This window comes from Geotrypetes seraphini, chromosome 1, assembly GCF_902459505.1.
Source record: "Geotrypetes seraphini chromosome 1, aGeoSer1.1, whole genome shotgun sequence".
NCBI classification, from domain to species: domain Eukaryota; kingdom Metazoa; phylum Chordata; class Amphibia; order Gymnophiona; family Dermophiidae; genus Geotrypetes; species Geotrypetes seraphini.
In genome coordinates this window covers 135097068-135116876 of record NC_047084.1, presented here as the reverse complement: position 1 = coordinate 135116876, position 19809 = coordinate 135097068, and the positions used below count along the sequence as shown (strand labels likewise).

Below are 19809 nucleotides of genomic sequence, written 5' to 3'. Positions count from 1 at the left end.
CATACCTTGACTCACACTGGCTCCCAATACAAGCAAGAGTGCAATTCAAATTCTACTGCCTAATATTTAAAGCCATAAATGGAGATAGCCCAGCCTACCTCAACAACCGCCTAATCCAAACTACCTCAACCAGACGCAGAACACACAAACTGTTCACGCATCCCCCATTCAGAGTCGTCAAACAGAGCCTTCTAGCCACTCAAGCAGCAAAACTAGACAACCAATTCCCCAATTTACTGATAACTCCAGACTACAAATCATTTAGAAAACACTTATGATACTATCTTATTCGGCACAGCAATGAGAGCAAAGAGTCAAATTTCTTCAAACAATAACAAACTTTTATTTATATTGAATGGGGTAGCAGTACAACAAATTACATATAACTGGAAAAATTATGATAGGTTAAACTATAACTTTTGGTGGAATTCCGTATGCCATATATATAAAATGGAGCGTGCATTAGCAACACAGAGAGGTTATTTTGGCAAGTTTCAGAAGATATGGGGACCATTAGCAGATTTCTGTAATAAATGAAATCATTTTCCCATAATAAAACTCTTATTAAGAAGGGAGGGGGTGGGTTTCATCTTATTTAATTTATCTCATAAAATGTTTGTCATTATTTTATTAGAATTGTTATGTGTATTGGGAGGGGAGGGAAAAGAGGGGTTTAAATTTTAACAACAATTATTATACATATTAGGTAAAGCACAGTTACTTACCGTAACAGGTGTTATCCAGGGACAACAGGCATATATTCTCACATGTGGGTGACGTCATCTACGGAGCCCCGATGCGGACAGCTTTTTCAAGCAAACTTGATTGAAGATTTAAAGTATTTGGACTCCATTTTGGAGGGGACAGCTGTTACCATATAGGGGGTCTCCAGATTCCTGAAGAAAGCCTGTTGGAGTACCGGATTGGGAGGTAAGCGGAGGGACTCTCTGGGCGGTGACGGTAAATCTAGTTCCGTCAGGTACTTTTTAGAGTATCTCGAGTCAGACTGGAGGTCTAAGTCCAGAGCGTGGCCCATGTCCTGGACAAAGCGAGTGAAGGAGGAGCGAGACGTTCCCGGGGCCCCGTGTGGGGACGGTGAACGAGACCTCCGTCGGGCGGAGAAGGACGGGGAGGCTTCCCTCGAGTATTGAGGTTCATGCTCTGACTCGCGTTCCGAGACCGGGAAACACTGTGGCAGTGTTCCGGGGTCGAGGACCTACGTCGTCTCGAGGAGCCCCTCAGAGACGATGCCGGGGTACGGGGTACCGATCGATGTCGAATCGGTGACCTTGACCCGGACTCCCTCGGCGAAAGCCTGGGACCTCGGCTCGGAGCCCCGGTCCGAGGGGGAGTTAGGAGGATGTGAGGGTTGGAGAGTGATAACTCAGTCACCTTCAACGGTCCTGTACGGGGTGTCGGTGAATGGCCTCGTAGTGTGGGAGAACTCCGGGCCTTCTTAGAGGTACGGCGTTTCGAGGTTTCGGTTGTCTTAGCGCGACGCTTTGCCCCACGGCGGTCCATGGAGGGAGAGCGTCTCGGGCGCCTCGGCGAGGAATCCGAGGAGGATGGAATGCGGCGAAGCTGGCGCACTTTGCCCCGAGGAGGCTCGACGCGAGGCTCAGGCTGGTTTGGCGCACGCGAAGTCGAGGTCGGGGCCGGTTGTAGATGGGCCAGTGCAGCGGACAGCTCCGACGAGATCATCGCCCGGAGCAGGTCCTGGAAGACGGGCACGGACAGCATCGAGGGCATGTCCGATGTCTCGGTGCACTCCACCGGGGGCGACCTCGTGTCAGAGTATTCCCGTGTGGTGGAGGCACGGCCCGAAGGCTTGGCAGGCTTCGCCGGGGCTGAAAGCATGGGGCTTCCACCATGCGTCGCCGGTGTCCCCGAGGTTGGCTTCTTCGCTGTTACGGAACCTGAAGAAGGAATAGGAGACTTACCCGGGGCCGAAGCTTTTTGCTGTCCCGAGGGCTTCGGGGTCGAGTCTCGAGGTGATGCCGAGGCATTCGGGGCCGAGGTCAAGGCCTGGGCCGAGGCCGAGGTAGTGGGTTGGTCGGCGGTGAAAAGGTCCGCCATGCGGGCTTTTCTTCGACGGAGGGCCCGGTTTTGAAAAGTAGCGCACTGGGGGCAGGAGTCGGTTGGATGGGCGGCCCCCAGGCAGAGAATGCACCGGCGATGCGGGTCTGTGATGGAAAGAAGCCGCTCGCACCGGGTGCACTTTTTAAAGCCGGTCTGGGGCCGGGACATAGAAAAAGAAACTGGCCGCGGCTTGAATAGCCACGCGGCCACGGCGGCCCGGAAGCCTCCGGGTCGCGAAACGAAGCAGAACAGGAAAGAAAAAGAAAAATTTTGCGCACAGCGACTTAATCGAAGGCAAAACAAAAAAATTGCGTTGCTAGAAGGCAGTGGGGCAGAGCCTAGAAAAAAACAACTTCTAGGCTCAGCGGAAAAATTTGAACTGGAGACCACGAGGGGGAGATGCGCCCTCTGGTGGAGCAGGAAGGCACGCATGCGTGGAGCAGCAGAGCAAACTTTAAATCTTCAATCAAGTTTGCTTGAAAAAGCTGTCCGCATCGGGGCTCCGTAGATGATGTCACCCACATATGAGAATATCATGCCTGCTTGTCCTGGGATAATACAGATATTTTAGGTATTATTGTTTATAAATACAGAATAATATATTGTATTTACAGTGATACATGAAAGGAATTCAAGTGTATGTTTTATGAGATCTTTTTAAATTTCTATGTTACACTTGTTGATATATGAAAATGAATAAAAAATTTAAAAGAAAAAAGAAAAGAAATAAAAACTATCCTATTCAAGAAATCCTTGAAGACAAACTAACCCCGCAAGACTCATCCCAGTTCTCTGAAGCAACTCGTTCTACTCTTCAATTCCTCTGGAAATGGCTAGATAACTTCTTTTGTAATCCTCCTTGAACCGCAAGGTATTGGAGGAATAGAAATCACTAAGGTAATGCAATGTTTACGAGCATAATTTGTTCCAGAAGCATGCTCGTAAACCAAATTGCTCGTATATCAAAGCGAGTTTCCCCATAGGAAGTAAGGGAAACTCGATTGATTCGTTCCCCCCTTCCCCCCCCAAGGCCACCGGTGCTGCTTCACCTTACCCCCCCACCCTCCCCCCCGAGGCCACCGGCGCTGCTCCACGCCCTCTCCCGAGAACCGGCATCGCCCCCCCCCCTGCAATCCGGTATCTCCAACCCACCTAAACACAATCTCTTACCCCGATCCGGCACCAGCACCAACGCACAGGACATGCCGGTGCCCGCAGATCATCCCTCTTGCCTGGGCTGGGCCTTGAGCATCTGCACATGCTCAAGGCCTTCTAGTTCTCGCTCTCTCCAATCGCAAGGGGGGCTCGCTCACAATCGAGTCAATGCTTGGTTTGCGAGGCACGATTTGCGGGAATGTTTTGCTCGTCTTGCAAAACACTCGCAAACCGCGGTTTGACTGTATGCTGCACATGGGGGAGAGAGGGGAGAGGAAGAGAAAGAATTGGGATGGAGGAAAGGAAGGGAGAGATAATTGGCAAATTGGGCAGAACTTGTGTCAGGGATGGAATCAGGGAGTGTTGGGGTGGCTTCAGTGGTCAATCTTAACTAGGGCTTATTCTTGGGGTAGGGCTTATGTTAGGAGCATCTTTAAAAATCATGCTAGGGCTTATTTTCAGGGTAGGTCTTATTTTGGGGGAAACGGGGTAGTATAATTGTTTAAAACATAAGTCTTGCAAAACTTCTGATGTTTATATTTGTAATCTATAACTACAATCAGTTTTAATGCAAAGTGAAATAGCAGATCTAACATTAAAACAAAAGATGTATAAAATTATGAAAGACTGGGTTCAAAAAGTTTTCACGGGCTCAACCAAAATATATTTATTCTTTTCTGATGGCATTAAGAACTTAGTAGGAATCTGGGATAAATGTATCGCACAACAAGGCGATTATTTGGAAAAGTGATATACTGTAATTTGCTTTTAAAATATTTAATAGTGGTAATAAAATTTTTAAAAGTGTGGAAGCTTTTGACTATCCCTCTTACAATTAAAAATAAATTTTTAAACTTAGTACTCAATAGGTTTTCAATCCTAATATGTGGTATTTATCTCTTCGGGGGGAGGGGGGGCGGGGTGGGAGGTTGGGGATTAGGTCTCAGGAGGGATTTCAACAGGATTTGTTCATTTGCTGGGGTGCCATAAGAATATACACACCTCGGTACTTTCATTCCATGTTAGGGCTTGGAGTTGGGTTGGTGTAGCATCGGTATAAAATGTGGTTAAAATGTCGCTATTGCAACGTACAGTAGAACCTTGGTTTACGAGCATAATTTGTTCCAGAAGCATGCTCGTAAGCCAAATTACTCGTATATCAAAGCGAGTTTCCCCATAGGAAGTAAGGGAACTTACTTGATTGGTTCCATCTCCCCCCCCTCCCCGGGCGCTGCTCCACCCCACCACATCCCCAAAAGACCCCCCCACCCCCGAGGCCACTGGTGCGCTTCCACATCCCCCCTGCGAACCGGCATCGCCCCTCCCTCACAAATGCCCCCCCCCCCCCTACGTGAACCGGCATCCCCCGCTCGCCCACATTGAAGGCTTACTCCCAATCTGGCACTGGCACACAGCACCAACCCATAGGAGGTGCCGCTGCCCGAAGATCCTGCCTCTTACCAGACTGGGCCTTGAGTATCTGCGCATCTGGCTCTCGTTTTCTCTGAGAATTTTAGAAAAAGGCGGGAGCCAGAAGGCCATGAGCATGCGCAGATGTTCAAGGCCCAGTCCGGCAAAAGGCAGGATCTTCAGGCACCGGCACCTCCTGAGGGTTGGTGCTGCATACTGGTGCCAGATTGGGGGGTAAGCCTTCAGTATGGGCGGGCAAGGGATGCCGGTTTGCATGGGGGGGGGGCGAGGCTGGTTCGCGGGGGCTTTTGCAGGCGGGGAACTCACAAATCGAGCCAATACTCGGTTTGCAAGTCACAATTTGTGAAAATGTTTTGTTCGTCTTGCAAAACACTCGCAAATTGCGCTACTTGCAAACCGAGATTTGACTGTATTTGTTTTGATTGTGCCTTCTGTATCTTTGAATTTCTGGTTTATTTGTACCTATGTCTGTTGTGCATGTGGTGACTTTAATAAACAGATTTAAAACTAAAAAATAAATTCTTGAAAAGTAAAAGAATAGAATCTGGTAATATATTGTCTACCTTAGGAGTGCCCAAATGATTGATTGCAATCGATCAGTAGATTGCAAAGGCAACGCGAGTCAATGGCATTGCCTTTGCAATCTTTTTCTCCCTGCTGCTTCCCCAAGCCAGGCCTGGTACATACAAGCGCTGGACTACAAGGCTTCACCTCCGACATCAATTCTGACGTCAAGAGAGGAAGTTCTGGGCCAACCAATCACTGCCTGGCTTGCCCAGAACTTCCTTCCCGACGTTAGAATTGATGTCGGAGGTGAAGTCTTGTGGGCCTGGCGCTTGTATGTGCCAGGCCTGGCTCGGGGAAGCAGCAGGGAGAAATTGTGTTGGTGGTTTGGGGTGGGAGTAGGAAAAGAATTGGGGAAGTGGAGAAATTGGCACGATGGCTTGGGGGGGGGGCAGGGGGAGAGAGAAAGAAAGGCAGAAAGAGGGGGGCAGGGGTAAAGAGAAAGCAAGGCAGAAAGAAAGAAATACAGTGGTGCCTCGCACAGTGAACGCCTCGCACAGCGAACGCTGCGCACAACGAACTTTATGTCTTGTTTCGTACAACGGACTTCGTTTCACACAACGAAGTCCGGGGTTCCTGCGGGGTTGGATCGCAGCGGGGTTGGTCGAGCCGCGAGGGTAGTCTCCTTCTCCTTACCTGCCCTGTCGCAGCACACAGCCGAACGGAAATCTTTCCGATGTCAGCGCTGACGTCGGAGGGAGGGCTTAAGCAAAGCCCTCCCTTCCTCCGACGTCAGCGCTGACATCAGGAAGACTTCCGTTCGGCTGTGTGCGGCTGCGGCAGGGCAGGTAGGAAGAAGGCAATGGCGAACGAAAGAGGGGGGAGGGGGCGGTCCGCCCCGAAGAATGTGCACAGCTGGTCAGGTCCCCCGATCGACCGACAACAGGCCCGGCCGACAAACCTCCCTGCCCTGTAGCCGCGAATCTAAATTACCTCTTACAGCAGCTTCAATAATCCAGCTGCTGTAAGAAGGTAATTTAGATTCGCGGCTACAGGACAGGGAGATTTGTCCGACCGGGCCTGTTCTGTTGTCGGTCGGGTGCAAAAGCGCCACAAAGGTGGAGGCAGGGAGGGAGGAAAGGTGGAGTGGAGAAGAAAAGACGCTTAAGGGGGGAGAAGGCCGCTGAAAGCACATGTTGGAGCAGGGGATGAGAGGGAGGGAGAGAAGGGGAAATATTGGACAAGGGCAGAAGGGATGCTAAATCATAGGGTGACAGGCAGAGAGAACAACAGGAAAAAGAGTGGAAGCAATCTTGAACCCTGAGGGTGAGGGCAGAGAGAGGTGGTGAGATGATTGATCATGGGGAGAGGGACAAAAGGGAATAGAGATGGGATAGGAAGATAGTGGAAGTAAAAGGACAGGGAGATGTATGTTTTTAGATGTATCTAAATAAAAATAATAACAAAAAATTTATCTTTTTTATGTCATCTTAGCATATTTTATGCTGCAGAACGAATTATTTTTTTTTACATGTATTCCTATGGGAAAACGCGTTTCACATAACGAACGTTTCACATAACAAACTTGCTCCTGGAACCAATTAAGTTCGTTGTGTGAGGCACCACTGTATTGACTTTACAGAAGGAAGTGCAACCAGAGACTCATGAAATCGCCAGACAAAAAGGTAGGAAAAATGATTTTATTTTCAATTTAGTGACCAAAATGTATCCATTTTGAGAATTTATATCTGCTGTCTATATTTTGCACTATGGCTCCCTTTTACTAAACTGCAATAACGTTTTTTAGCGCAGGGAGCCTATGAGCTCGAGAGCAACGCTAAAAACCGCTATCGCAGATTAGTAAAAGGGGAGGGGGTATATTTGTCTATTTTTGTATACCGTATTTTCACGCAAATAACACGCACCCGTATAAAACGCGCACACGGATATAGCGCGCAGAAATCACGATGATTTGCACAAAAACTTTGATATACCGCGCTCACGGGTATACCGCGCATGCTGCCCGACGCTCCTTTCGCCCGCCCTGACTTTCCGTGCGCTGTCCCGACTCTCCGTTCACCCCCCCTGACTTCCGTGCAGTCCCCCCTTGAAGGTCTGTCCCCATCCTGAAAGCCTGATGCCCCCCCCCCCCGACGTCCGATACATCCCTCCCCCCCCCCCCGAAGGACCGCCGACTCACCAACAATATCGGGCCAGGAGGGAGCCCAAACCCTCCTGGCCACGGCGACCCCCTAACCCCACCCCGCACTACATTACGGGCAGGAGGGATCCCAGGCCCTCCTGCCCTCGACGCAAACCCCCCTCCCCCCCAAGAACCTCCGACCGCCCCCCAGCCGACCCGCGATCCCCCTGGCGACCCCCACGACCCCCCCACCCCCTTCCCCGTACCTTTGGTAGTTGGGCCAGAAGGGAGCCCAAACCCTCCTGGCCACGGCGACCCCCTAACCCCACCCCGCACTACATTACGGGCAGGAGGGATCCCAGGCCCTCCTGCCCTCGACGCAAACCCCCCTCCCCCCCAAGAACCTCCGACCGCCCCCCAGCCGACCCGCGATCCCCCTGGCGACCCCCACGACCCCCCCACCCCCCTTCCCCGTACCTTTAGTAGTTGGCCGGACAGACGGGAGCCAAACCCGCCTGTCCGGCAGGCAGCCAACGAAGGAATGAGGCCGGATTGGCCCATCCATCCTAAAGCTCCGCCTACTGGTGGGACCTAAGGCGCGTGGGCCAATCAGAATAGGCCCTGGAGCCTTAGGTCCCACCTGGGGGCGCGGCCTGAGGCACATGGTCGGGTTGGGCCCATGTGCCTGAGGCCGCGCCCCCAGGTGGGACCTAAGGCTCCAGGGCCTATTCTGATTGGCCCACGCGCCTTAGGTCCCACCAGTAGGCGGAGCTTTAGGACGGATGGGCCAATCCGGCCTCATTCCTTCGTTGGCTGCCTGCCGGACAGGCGGGTTTGGCTCCCGTCTGTCCGGCCAACTACTAAAGGTACGGGGAAGGGGGGTGGGGGGGTCGTGGGGGTCGCCAGGGGGATCGCGGGCCGGCTGGGGGGCGGTCGGAGGTTCTTGGGGGGGAGGGGGGTTTGCGTCGAGGGCAGGAGGGCCTGGGATCCCCCCTGCCCGTAATGTAGTGCGGGGTGGGGTTAGGGGGTCGCCGTGGCCAGGAGGGTTTGGGCTCCCTTCTGGCCCAACTACCAAAGGTACGGGGAAGGGGGGTGGGGGGGTCGTGGGGGTCGCCAGGGGGATCGCGGGTCGGCTGGGAGGCGGTCGGAGGTTCTTGGGGGGGAGGGGGGTTTGCGTCGAGGGCAGGAGGGCCTGGGATCCCTCCTGCCCGTAATGTAGTGCGGGGTGGGGTTAGGGGGTCGCCGTGGCCAGGAGGGTTTGGGCTCCCTTCTGGCCCGATATTGTCGTGAAGTCGGCGGTCGTTCGGGGTGGGGGTGCGAGTGGTCCTGCCGGGGGGGGGGGATGTATCGGACGTCGGGGAGTCGGCCGGGCAAGAGGGCTTGGGCTCCCTCTTGCTCCGATCGTGGATGCGGGTGTGGGTGGGAGCGCGTGCGAGCGGTCGTTCGGGGTGGGGGTGCGAGTGGTCCTGCCGGGGGGGGGGATGTATCGGACGTCGGGGAGTCGGCCGGGCAAGAGGGCTTGGGCTCCCTCTTGCTCCGATCGTGGATGCGGGTGCGGATGGGAGCGCGTGCGAGCGGTCGTTCGGGGTGGGGGTGCGAGCGGTCCTGCTGGGGGGGTGAATCGGGCGTCGGGCGGGGTGGGAACTATGTTTTAAAACTTTGGTATACCGCGCTCACGCATATAACGCGCGAGGGGTATGCGCGGTAGGTAAAAACGCGTATAACGCGCGCGTTATATGCGTGAAAATACGGTAGTTGTTACTGAGGTGACATTGCATATTTTAAAGTCATCTGTCTTGACCTCTGATAAAACCCCCAAATACAAATGATAATTAACATTTTCTCTACGTACAGTGTGCTTTGTGTTTTTTAAAATTTTATTGGTAGATCATTTTGACTTGGTCATTTTAAAAGTAGCTCGCAAGCCAAAAAAGTGTGGGCAACCCTGGTCTACCTATTTGCAGTGTTTTCCCCAGAAATTTTTTCCAGCCGGGTGGCATGAAAGAGTAACCGGGTGGGGCGGACGGGGAAATTTGGTGGTGGGGAAAATTAAGGGCTCCTTTTACTAAGTTGCAATAACGTTTTTAGCACGTGCAGAATTGCCGCGCTACATGGCTAGAACTAACGCCAGCTCAATGCTGGCGTTAGCGTCTAGCACGTGTGGCAATTCTGCGCGAGCTAAGCGCACGGTAAAACTGCTATTGCAGCTTAGTAAAAGGAGCCCTAAATGTGTACTACAGTATTTGTATTAGTTAATTATTATTAGTTATTTTCCAATGCTCAATATGACTGCCTTTCTTAAGGTTTGACACTTGTTCCATAATTTTTTTATTAAATTTAAGAAGTATCCAATTCTAGAAGTGAATAATTAGATATTTGCCCTCTTTCAAATGATATAGAGCAGCATCTCTCAAACTTTTTAAACTCCGGCACACTAAACGGAACAAATGTTTTTTGTGGCACACTAAATGCAGCAAATGTTTTTCATGGCTGGAAAAAATTTCTGGGGAGAACACTGATGCCCTTAGTTTTCAAGGTCCAATCACGTCAAAGAATGATGCTTATCTGGGCAGTTGTATAATAAAAAGAATGGATAAGATAACATGAGAAGTGAAATTGTCATGAATCAGAGGGATACATACCCTGTAGGTCCTAAAAGCAGGCTTATGGATTAGATATAAATTATGAAGGCAGTGGTGTACCTAGCATATGTGACACCCGAGGCCCATCATTTTGACACCCCCCTCCCCCATCTGTATGAAAAACATGATTTTTAGTAACAATCCACACATCACACAAGAGTGTACCTAGGAAAAGACAGCATCTTACATACTGCAGTGAGCAGTACATCAATACACCCATTGTAAAACTAAACAAGCCAGACTAGTACAGATCAATCTTACACAGTCAATCCTAACTGAAAACCATGTCTTTCGAACACACAGAACACACCTTCGCCTAGTATGGAATATGTAATCACAAACTAACCCCTCTCCCTTTTACAAAACTGTAATGTGGTTTTTAGCCATGGTGGTAACAGCTCAGACTCTCATAGAATTCTGAGCAATTACCACCATGGCCGGTGATAAAAAAATGCTCTACAGTTTTGTAAAAGGGGGGATAAAATAGAAAAACGTTGACAAAAGTTAAATTGAACCACCAAGAAGCTGGACTCTTCATACAATGCAGCACCACAGAAACAGCGATGCATCTCCCCTAAAGCAAAAAAATAAATATAATTTTTTTCTACATTGTCTTCTCTGGTTTTTGCTTTCCTCATAGTCTTGTCACTCTCTTCCTTTCATCCACTGTCTACCCTCTCTCTGCCTCTTCTATATATGGCATCTTCTCTCCTTGTATTCCCCTTCCATCTCTCCCTTCACCCCTATTATTCTGGCATCCATCTTCTTCCCTTCCCTCCTTCAATGGTCTGGCATCTCTATCCTCTTCTTCCCTTCCCTCTCCCACACCCCCATGGTCTGGCATTTCACTCTCTCCTCTCCCTTCCCCCCACTTCCATCAGCAACTGCCCCCTTTCTTTCCCTCCAACCCAATTCCATCCAGTATCCTTCCCCCTTATGTCTCCCTCTCCTTTCCCTGCACACCAATTCCATCAGCATCTGCCCCCTTTCTCTCCCTCCACCACCCTTCCATACCACCCTGACCTCCTTTTTCTCCCTCCACCACCCTTCTATACTTCTCTCTCCCTCCAAATCAGCAAGGTCCCATGATGACTGCTTCTGTTGCCACTGGAAGATGTAAGTGATGTTGGAGGGGGTGGGCCGGCAGATGCAGGGAGTTGCGGCAAGATTCCGCAATGACTGCAGCTGCCGGTCCACCCCTTCCGACGTCACTTACGTCTTCCGGAGGCAGAGGCGGCAAATGCAGTCATCTCTGCTTCAGAATAAGTACAGCAGCCGTGCTGAGGTGCAGGTGCCATTTAGAGCAGCTTGGAAGGTTCTGGATCCAACCGGCTGTGTACCCCCCTAGGGCTGGCACCCGGGGCGGTCTGCCACTGTATGAGGGGACAAAAAATAATAAAAAGAATGGGTAACTTGACCGATTTAGACATGTCATACAAGTATAACCACAAAAATATGTCATAAAATGTAATTCTAAACTCAAGACTCCAAACGAAAAGCAGACTGTAGAAAGGAAACCAGAAAAGACCAAACCCATAGTACTAAGATCCAAATGCTAAAATCGGACATGTCCATTACGAAGAGACGTGTGGATCACCACTAATTATAACGAATGAGTCTTTAAAATATGATACGGTAACAGATAGCCAGACCTGATGGACGGAAGTGACAAATACTGGAGCCAAAACCAGAGCACCGTGATGAAACTTGAATATGGATACCTATTTATACTTTTGGTAAAATTGTGATGCGAACATGTCATAGAAAAGAATAATGGATAAACTAAAAACCAAGAACAACATATTGTAACACCGAACTCAGAATTAATGAAATAACATGCTAAAAGAAGTTAACCCCCTCCCCTAAAATAGGGCATATACATACTTAAAATGATGGCTGGCTACAAACAGTATGCCTAGACTATATAGACCTAACAGGGCAAAAGTAAATGTATGGGAAATGAACAGCTGATAATACTCTCTTCCAAAATAGGAGAACATCAAGTGACAGAAACTCAACCTACAATCTAACACTCTACACTCCATTACCACAGCATGGGGAAGAAGACCAACACACACTAAGACTAAACCACACCGGCACACCAAATCACTTATATATCCAAACACAACCCACAACTATCATACAGATATCTCCACACTCAAATGCGCCTACTTAAATATCAGAGCGCTAGGTCCAAAAACAGAGTTTATAAAAACCTGGATAACACAAGAAAACCTGGACTGTCTTTTCCTCACAGAAACCTGGCTAACCTCCGACTCAGACCCCAGAATAACTGAAGTCTGCCCACAAGGATACAAAATTACAGTGGTCTGCAGAGAAAAAAAAAGAGGCGGAGGCCTAGCAATCTTAATCAAACAAGATCTAACCCTTAATATAATTGAGAAAACATCTAACCCGTACATGGACCTTTTAGCTTGCCAACTCTCAAGCACCACACTAAGAGACACACTAAACTGCATGCTCTGCTACATAGCGCCGGGAAACTGGTCTTTAGCAAGAACCGAAGTGGAAGACTTCATATACCAAAACTCACTAATAGCAACCTACAACCTACTCCTAGGAGACCTAAATCTACACCTAGATGATCAATCATCCAAACAAGTAGACAACTTTCTCTCATTTCTCAAAGCCTTATCCTTCCAAATGCTAAATCCACAAACAACTCATGAAAAAGGCCACCAACTTGATATTGCAGCCTTCATGACCCACCAATCATCCTTAACAGAAATTCATACATCTAACGGAACATGGTCCAGATCCATCTGGTCAGACCACTACACCTACACTTTCAACATTAACTGGACCAAAAACAACAAAAAAACTATACTAAAACTCAATAAAGTAACATACACCTCACGCAAACACATCGAACTCTCCATATTCTGGTCTAAAATAGATGAAACTATTCTAGAAAACAACCCCGAGGATTTCATCTTACATTGGGAAAGACTTTGCTCCAACACCCTTGATGATTTAGCCCCACTGCAAACCAAATCCAGACCCAGCAGGAGATCAGATAAATGGTTCGACTCCGAACTGCTACAACTCAAAAGACAATGTAGACAACTAGAGAGAAAATGGAGAAAATTAAACTCGGATCATACAAAATCCGCCTGGAAAAAAATCAACAAACAATACAAATCACAATTAAAGGACAAGAGAAAAGCACACTACACCAACCTAATAGGCACTGAAACCCAAGACACCAAAAAACTATTCCAAATTCTAAAAACCCTAACCGACACCAAACCCTACCTGACCACTAACAATACTACTCCCCCCCCCCTCAGCCACTCTATTAGCAGAACACTTCCAAAATAAAATTACCAATGCAAGAGCTACCCTCAATGACACCTCTACCCATCCTAACGAATTCACAATTCTCCCCATAGATAGAGATTCTACTGCAGCAGATAGAATATGGTCTCAATTCCCCAACATACAATGGACCGAATTCTACAAAAAATACAGCCATGCATCCTGTGACCTCAACAACTGTCCACCATATCTCCTAAAAACATCCAGCACAAAATTCCGCACTCTTCTTCTAAACTGGATACAAATCTCGCTAATAAACGGCCACTACCCTACCAACCTCAGCGAAATCATCATCACTCCGATCCTCAAAGACCCCAAAGACCGATAGACCAAACAGCCAACTACAGACCCATTGCCTCTATTCCACTCTACGTCAAAATAATAGAAGGACTAGTTGCCAAATTCCTCTCCAATTACCTAGAAAACCATAACATACTCCATCCCACACAATCCGGCTTCAGAAACAACTTCAGCACGGAAACACTACTAGGATCTCTCTTGGACACAGCCAGACAACATCTCAGCACAGGAAAAAAAATGATGCTCATACAACTAGACCTTACCGCTGCATTCAACTTGGTGGACCATAACATTCTACTACAAATCCTGGATACAATAGGTATCACAGATAAAGTATACACATGGTTTGAAGGATTCCTTAAATCAAGAACCTATAGAGTAAAATCAGACAAACAAAAATCTGAACCTTGGTCAAACCCCTGCAGAGTTCCCCAAGGATCACCTCTATCCCCGACTCTCTTCAATCTCTATACAGCCTCCCTCAGCTCTCACCTGGACAAACAAGGCATAACCTCCTACAGCTATGCCGATGACATTACTATTCTCATACCCTTCGATCAACCTGAACTCTCCATGACGAACACAATATACCAAACACTAAAATCAATAGCAACCTGGATGAAAGATCACAAACTGAAATTGAACCCAGATAAAACAAAATTCATCCTCCTAGAAAACAACAAAATACCAACCATAACCAACATTGAAATCAACGCAATCAACTACCCCATACAAACCACCCTAAAACTGCTAGGAATAGCTATCGACAGATGTTGCACCATGCAACCGCAAATCAATAAAACAATACAAAAGTCATTCTTAGTCATGAGAAACTTAAGACAAGTAGAAAATTATTCGAGAAAACTCAATTCCAGCTCATAGTTCAGTCCTTAATACTAGGCCTACTTGACTACTGTAATATCCTCTACCTCCCATGCCCTACAACCATAACAAAACAACTACAAACTATCCAAAACACAGCACTAAGACTCATCTACTCATTAAAGAAACATGATCACATTACAGAAGCATATCTCCAATCGCACTGGCTTCCGATCCCAGCAAGAATACAATTTAAATTCTACTGCCTACTATTTAAGACTTTATACGGAGACAAACTACCTGAATAACCGCCTCATCCACAACACCGCAACCAGATATAGGAAAACTCACACCCCATTCTCATACCCCCCAATTAAGGAGGTCAAACGGAAAAAACTATATGATGGCCTCCTGGCCACTCAAGCAGCCAAACTAGACAACCAAATCGCCAATCTACTGACGGCATCTCTCGACTACAAGACTTTTAGAAAAGAAATAAAGACCATACTCTTCAAGAAAACTCTGAAAAAAGAAATAATACCGCAGGTCTCAAACTCCACCTCTCACTAAAGCAAACTACCCCAAACAAATAACCTTACCCATTTCTCATTCTTTTTGAAAATAAACAATTTTTTTTTTTTGTAAGTTCTTGTTGTAATATATCTTGGATAATTCTTTTGTAATCTGCCTTGAACTGCAAGGTAATGGCGGAATAGAAATCCCTAATGTAATGTAATCTTGAAAACATAAGCCAATAGTAGCTCAAAGACAAGCCGATCGGGTAGATGAAAAGTGAACTTGGGAAAGATCTAAATTATTGTACAAATGAGCTTCTATTAAAACCAAAGAATAAAACCACAGTACTTGAGAAAGTAAAAAAGGGAGAATAAAATGGACTTACCAAAAAGGTCTCTGCACTGATGAGATAAACTCATACGCAGAATAAATGTGAACACGCGACAGTGGGGCTATGATATTTGATGCGTTGAAAGAGGCACCAAAAAAGTGTCGGCAGTGGATTGAATGCACACTGATAGGGGAGGGGCATTGGGCTGTTAAAAAATGCTGCTTTAATAAATAAATGAAAATACTGGTGAAAAACTAAATAAAAACCCAAAACCATGATAAAATGCCGAACCTGACTGCAAGTGGTAGTGAAAATAGCATAAGAAACCTGTAGTATTGCTAGTGCCAGAGCTGCTTAGAATAAAGAACCGTACTGTAAATGAGGAGAAAAAAGAAAGAATGAGGTGATAAGATGTAAAGTGCTGGCCCCTCACTGCACCACTTGATAAAACTAAGGAGCGATGTTCTAGAGCAGGGGTGCCCACACTTTTTGGGCTTGCGACCTACTTTTAAAATGACCAAGTCAAAATGATCTACCAACAATAACATTTAAAAAAAAAAAAACAACACACAAAGCAAACTGTATGCAGAGAAAATGTTAATAATCTTTCCTATTCCGGGGTTTTTTCAAAGAGGTCAAAGCAGATGACTCTATGCGCTGTCACCTCAGTAACAACCATACAAAAATAGACAAATACCCCCCCTTTTTTATTAAACCACGGTAGCAGTTTTTAGCGCAGGGAGCTGCGCTGAATGCCCAGCGCTGCTCTCGACGCTCATAGCCTCCCTGCACTAAAAACTGCTATTGCGGTTTAGTAAAATAGGACCATAGTGTAAAATATAGACAGCAGATATAAATTCAGACACATTTTGATTAGTAAATTTAAAATAAAATCATTTTTCCTACCTTGTTGTCTGGTGAATTCATGAGTCTCTGGTTGCACTTTCTTCTTCTGACTGTGCATCCAATCTTTCTTCCCTTCTTTCAGCCTGTATGCTTCCTCTCCTCCTGATCTCATTCCCCTCCCCCCAACTTTTTCTTCCTCTCTTCATGCCCCCTTTCTTTTTTTCTGGTTCTCTTCTTTCCTTCTGTCTCCTTGCATGCCCTCTTTCTTTATTTCTCCTTGCCCCCCCCAAGCCACTGCCAATGCCGCTGCCATCGGGGAACAGGCCCCAAAGCCGCCGCTGCCGCCCCAAGCTCTCCCTACTTCGGACCGACCAGCATTCCTCTCCCCGACGTCAATTCTGCCGTTGTAGAAGAAGGCTGATCGGCCCAAGATCACGATCGATTGGAAGAAATGCTGCCGGGTCCTGCCTTCGCGGAAACTGAAAGTAGGCAGGACCCGGCTGCAAGAAGAGCAAAGGTAAGCTTCACTGACCTGTCTCCCGCCTTAGCCCGTAGCGAACGCATGCTTCAGGGCTCTAACATGTGCGTGCCGGCTTCCCTTCTTCCCCCCCCCCTCCCGGACATAACTTCCGATTTTGGAGGGAAGAGAAGGGAAGCCAGCACGCACATGTTAGAGCCCCAGAGCATAAGTTCGCTATGTGCTAAGGTGAAATCTCCAAGCCGCTTTTTTTGTTGTTTTTTTAATGTTGAGCAGCATTTTTTAATGTTGAGCAGGAATTTGGTATGCCATATATATAAAATGGAGCACACAATAGCAACACAGAAAGGTTATTTTGGTAAATTTCTGAAGATTTGGAGACCATTGGCAGATTTTTGTAATGATTAATAATATTTTCCCATAATAAGAGATTTGGTAAGTGGGGATGTGGGTGGGTATTATTTTATTTACCTTACAATATGTATAAATTAATTTAATGTATTTTTAAGTATTAGGTTAGAGTTTCTGAAATATGAAGGGAGGGCTTGGGGGGGTATTTTATTTATATTTGTCATACATATTAAATGATTTATATATTATCTAAAACATTATAAAAATATGAATATAAATATGATATATTGTACTTAAAGTATTCATGAAGGAAAATCAAGTGTGTGTTTATAAGATTATATGTATTTTTCTGATACACTTGTTGTAATATGAAAAAATGAATAAAGAAATTTAAATTAAAAAAAAATGTTGAGCAGCAGAATTTAGCTGGGCGGTCATCTAAATTACCCGGGCGGACCAGACGGCTGAAAGGCCCTAGGGAGAGAACACTGTTGTCTCTCTTACCTTCTTCAGGATGCTGAAAAAAAAACCAAAAAACAATCTGCAAATTTACCATGCCCAGCATTATCAATGATTAATGAATGTTAATAATGCTAATTTATATAAGTCCCATAAATTCTTGGAATAGTGCATAAAAAAGAAGGCACAAAAAAGTGCTAAGTCCACTCTGCCAAAAAAAATGACCATTAAAGATGGAAAACTGATTTTCATCAGACATCTCCCTACCACCCCCTTTTACAAGTGTCAACCAGAACTTGATCTCTTCACATTATCTCCCATACCCTCAAGGCTGTAAACAGCACGCAACTTATCAGCTTAAGTCCAATTAATTCAGCAATATTTATTACAGTTTATATATCGCATTATCTTTGGAATGTACGTGACGGCATTATGGGGTCAGGAATATTTCAGACACTATATGTGGATAGAACCTAATTTTTTAATTATTTAAAACGCCCACTGCCATGGGCAGATCTGAAATGCTGAGCATGAAGTTTGTCAGTGTAATCCGATCGCCGCTGGTGAGCTAGGACCAAAGAGAGAAGTGTCAGCCAACTGAACTGACAAAACCATCAACATATTAACTCTTAACATGACAATCATTCAATGACTGAACAACTTATTGTTCACTAACACAAGCTGGCATCCAGGGAAGTGTGCTGGAAAAGTAATGCATGAATCATCCTAACATTTAGGATCATGTGCGTTCCGAGCTATTCTTTTTTTTAAAAAGCAAAAACTTGGCAACCAAATCTGTTTGCAAAGCAAACATCCATTAAAGGCTTTACCTTACTATGTAAGAGAATAGCTTAGCGCTCCTTTTACTAAGGTGCGCTAGCGTTTTTAGCGCGTGCAAACCACACGCTAAATGAGAAATACTAACGCAAGCTCTAAGGCGCTAGCGTTTAGCGAGCGCAAAAACCACTAGTGCACCTTAGTAAGTTGTCCTTCAAGACACACCACATAGAAAGGAGAAAAAGAGATTAAAAGTTAATCTTATTTCAAAAGTGTTCCCTGTCACCACACTTGCACAAGAGCTACAATTTGCCTGAATGCCCCTTTGAAAGAGACCACACCCCTAGCACATTCAGTACCCTTATACTGTACTGTCACTATGACAAGGAAGGGCCGCAAATGCTGCGATCCCTTGAAGCTTAGCTGGAAAGGTGGGCCTTTGGGCGTCAGGGGAGCAAACCCACCTGAGTCCTGGCTGCTTAGGTTCAGGGCGTTCTGGTCGGGCCACAAGTTCTTCTTCTTGGTCCAGGGGTTGACTTTGGGCGGGGGGGCCTCGATGAGCAGCTTCTTGCCTTGTTCCCCTTCCTCCTGCTGGGCCGGCTCATCGCCGCTGAGCGCCGGCATGGCCGGCTCCTGCTCCTCTGGGCTCTCCTCCTTCTCCTCTCTGCCCGGGGGGCGGCAGCGGCGCACAGAACGCGGGAGGTTTGCGGCGGGGCCACCGGCTGGCAGGCCCACCTGAGCGGACATCGAGACCCCCCCGCCCCACCCCCTCCCCTCGACCAACCCACAAACTCGAGTAAACGTGCGCGGAAGTAGGGAGAGAGCACCCCAAGGGATCCGCGGCCAGAGAGCGCTGCTCAGGGCATCCCCGACGCCGCTCCCCGCAGCAACGCACGCTCGCACCGGATCGCCTTCTCCCCCGCCCCCGGCAACCCAGCTAGGGCGCACAGCCCCCCCTCTTCTACCCGGCGCCACCAAAGCACCCCCAGAGCCTTTCCTCACGACAACGGCACAATACCCGCACGGATCCCTCTCCCTGTTGCTGCTGCTGCTCCCATAGCAATGGCAACCCCGACACAGCTCGCTCCCGGCGGCAAGGTTAAGTCAAGCGCACCCCTCCCCCCAATCAAAGCAAGATCGCTCCCCGCCCTCCCCCCCAAACCAAGATCGCTCCCTGCCCCCCTCCAGTACAATCCTTCCCCAATCAAACCAAGAGCCCTCCCCCAAAACCAAGATCGCTCCCTGCCCTCCCCCCAGCACAACCCTCCCCCAAAACACGATCGCTCCCTGCCCCCCAATCAAAGCAAGAGCGTTCCCTGCCCTCCCCCCAAACCAAACCAAGATCGCTCCCTGCCCTCCCCCAAACCAAAACAAGATCGCTCCCTGCCCCCCCAAACCAAGATCGCTCCCTGCCCTCCCCCCAGCATAACCCTCCCCCAAACCAAAACAAGATCGCTCCCTGCCCCCCAATAAAAACAAGAGCGTTCCCTGCCCTAACCCCCAAACCAAGATCGCTGCCAGCCCCCCCCAATCAAAGCAAGAGCGTTCCCTGCCCTAACCCCAAACCAAGATCGCTCCCTGCCCCCCCAAACCAAAACAAGATCGCTCCCTGCCCCCTAATCAAAGCAAGAGCGTT

General features: G+C 47.8%; 1 protein-coding gene across 4 annotated transcripts in view; it reads right to left on the bottom strand.

Annotated features, from left to right (window-relative positions):
- Positions 1-19264, bottom strand: part of LARP1B (La ribonucleoprotein 1B) — a 277107-nt gene extending 257843 nt beyond the window's left edge. For 3 of the 4 annotated variants that reach the window (XR_004538886.1, XM_033939051.1, XM_033939069.1), the window contains exon 1: positions 18638-19264. Coding sequence is in view for 3 of the 4 variants with exons in the window: in XM_033939051.1 (XP_033794942.1) it covers positions 18638-18920 (283 nt within the window). In the remaining variant the exon portion in view is untranslated. The remainder of the gene's footprint in view (positions 1-18637) is intronic. The other variant, XM_033939060.1, reaches the window with a different exon arrangement.
- Between the last annotated feature and the right edge of the window lie 545 nt (positions 19265-19809).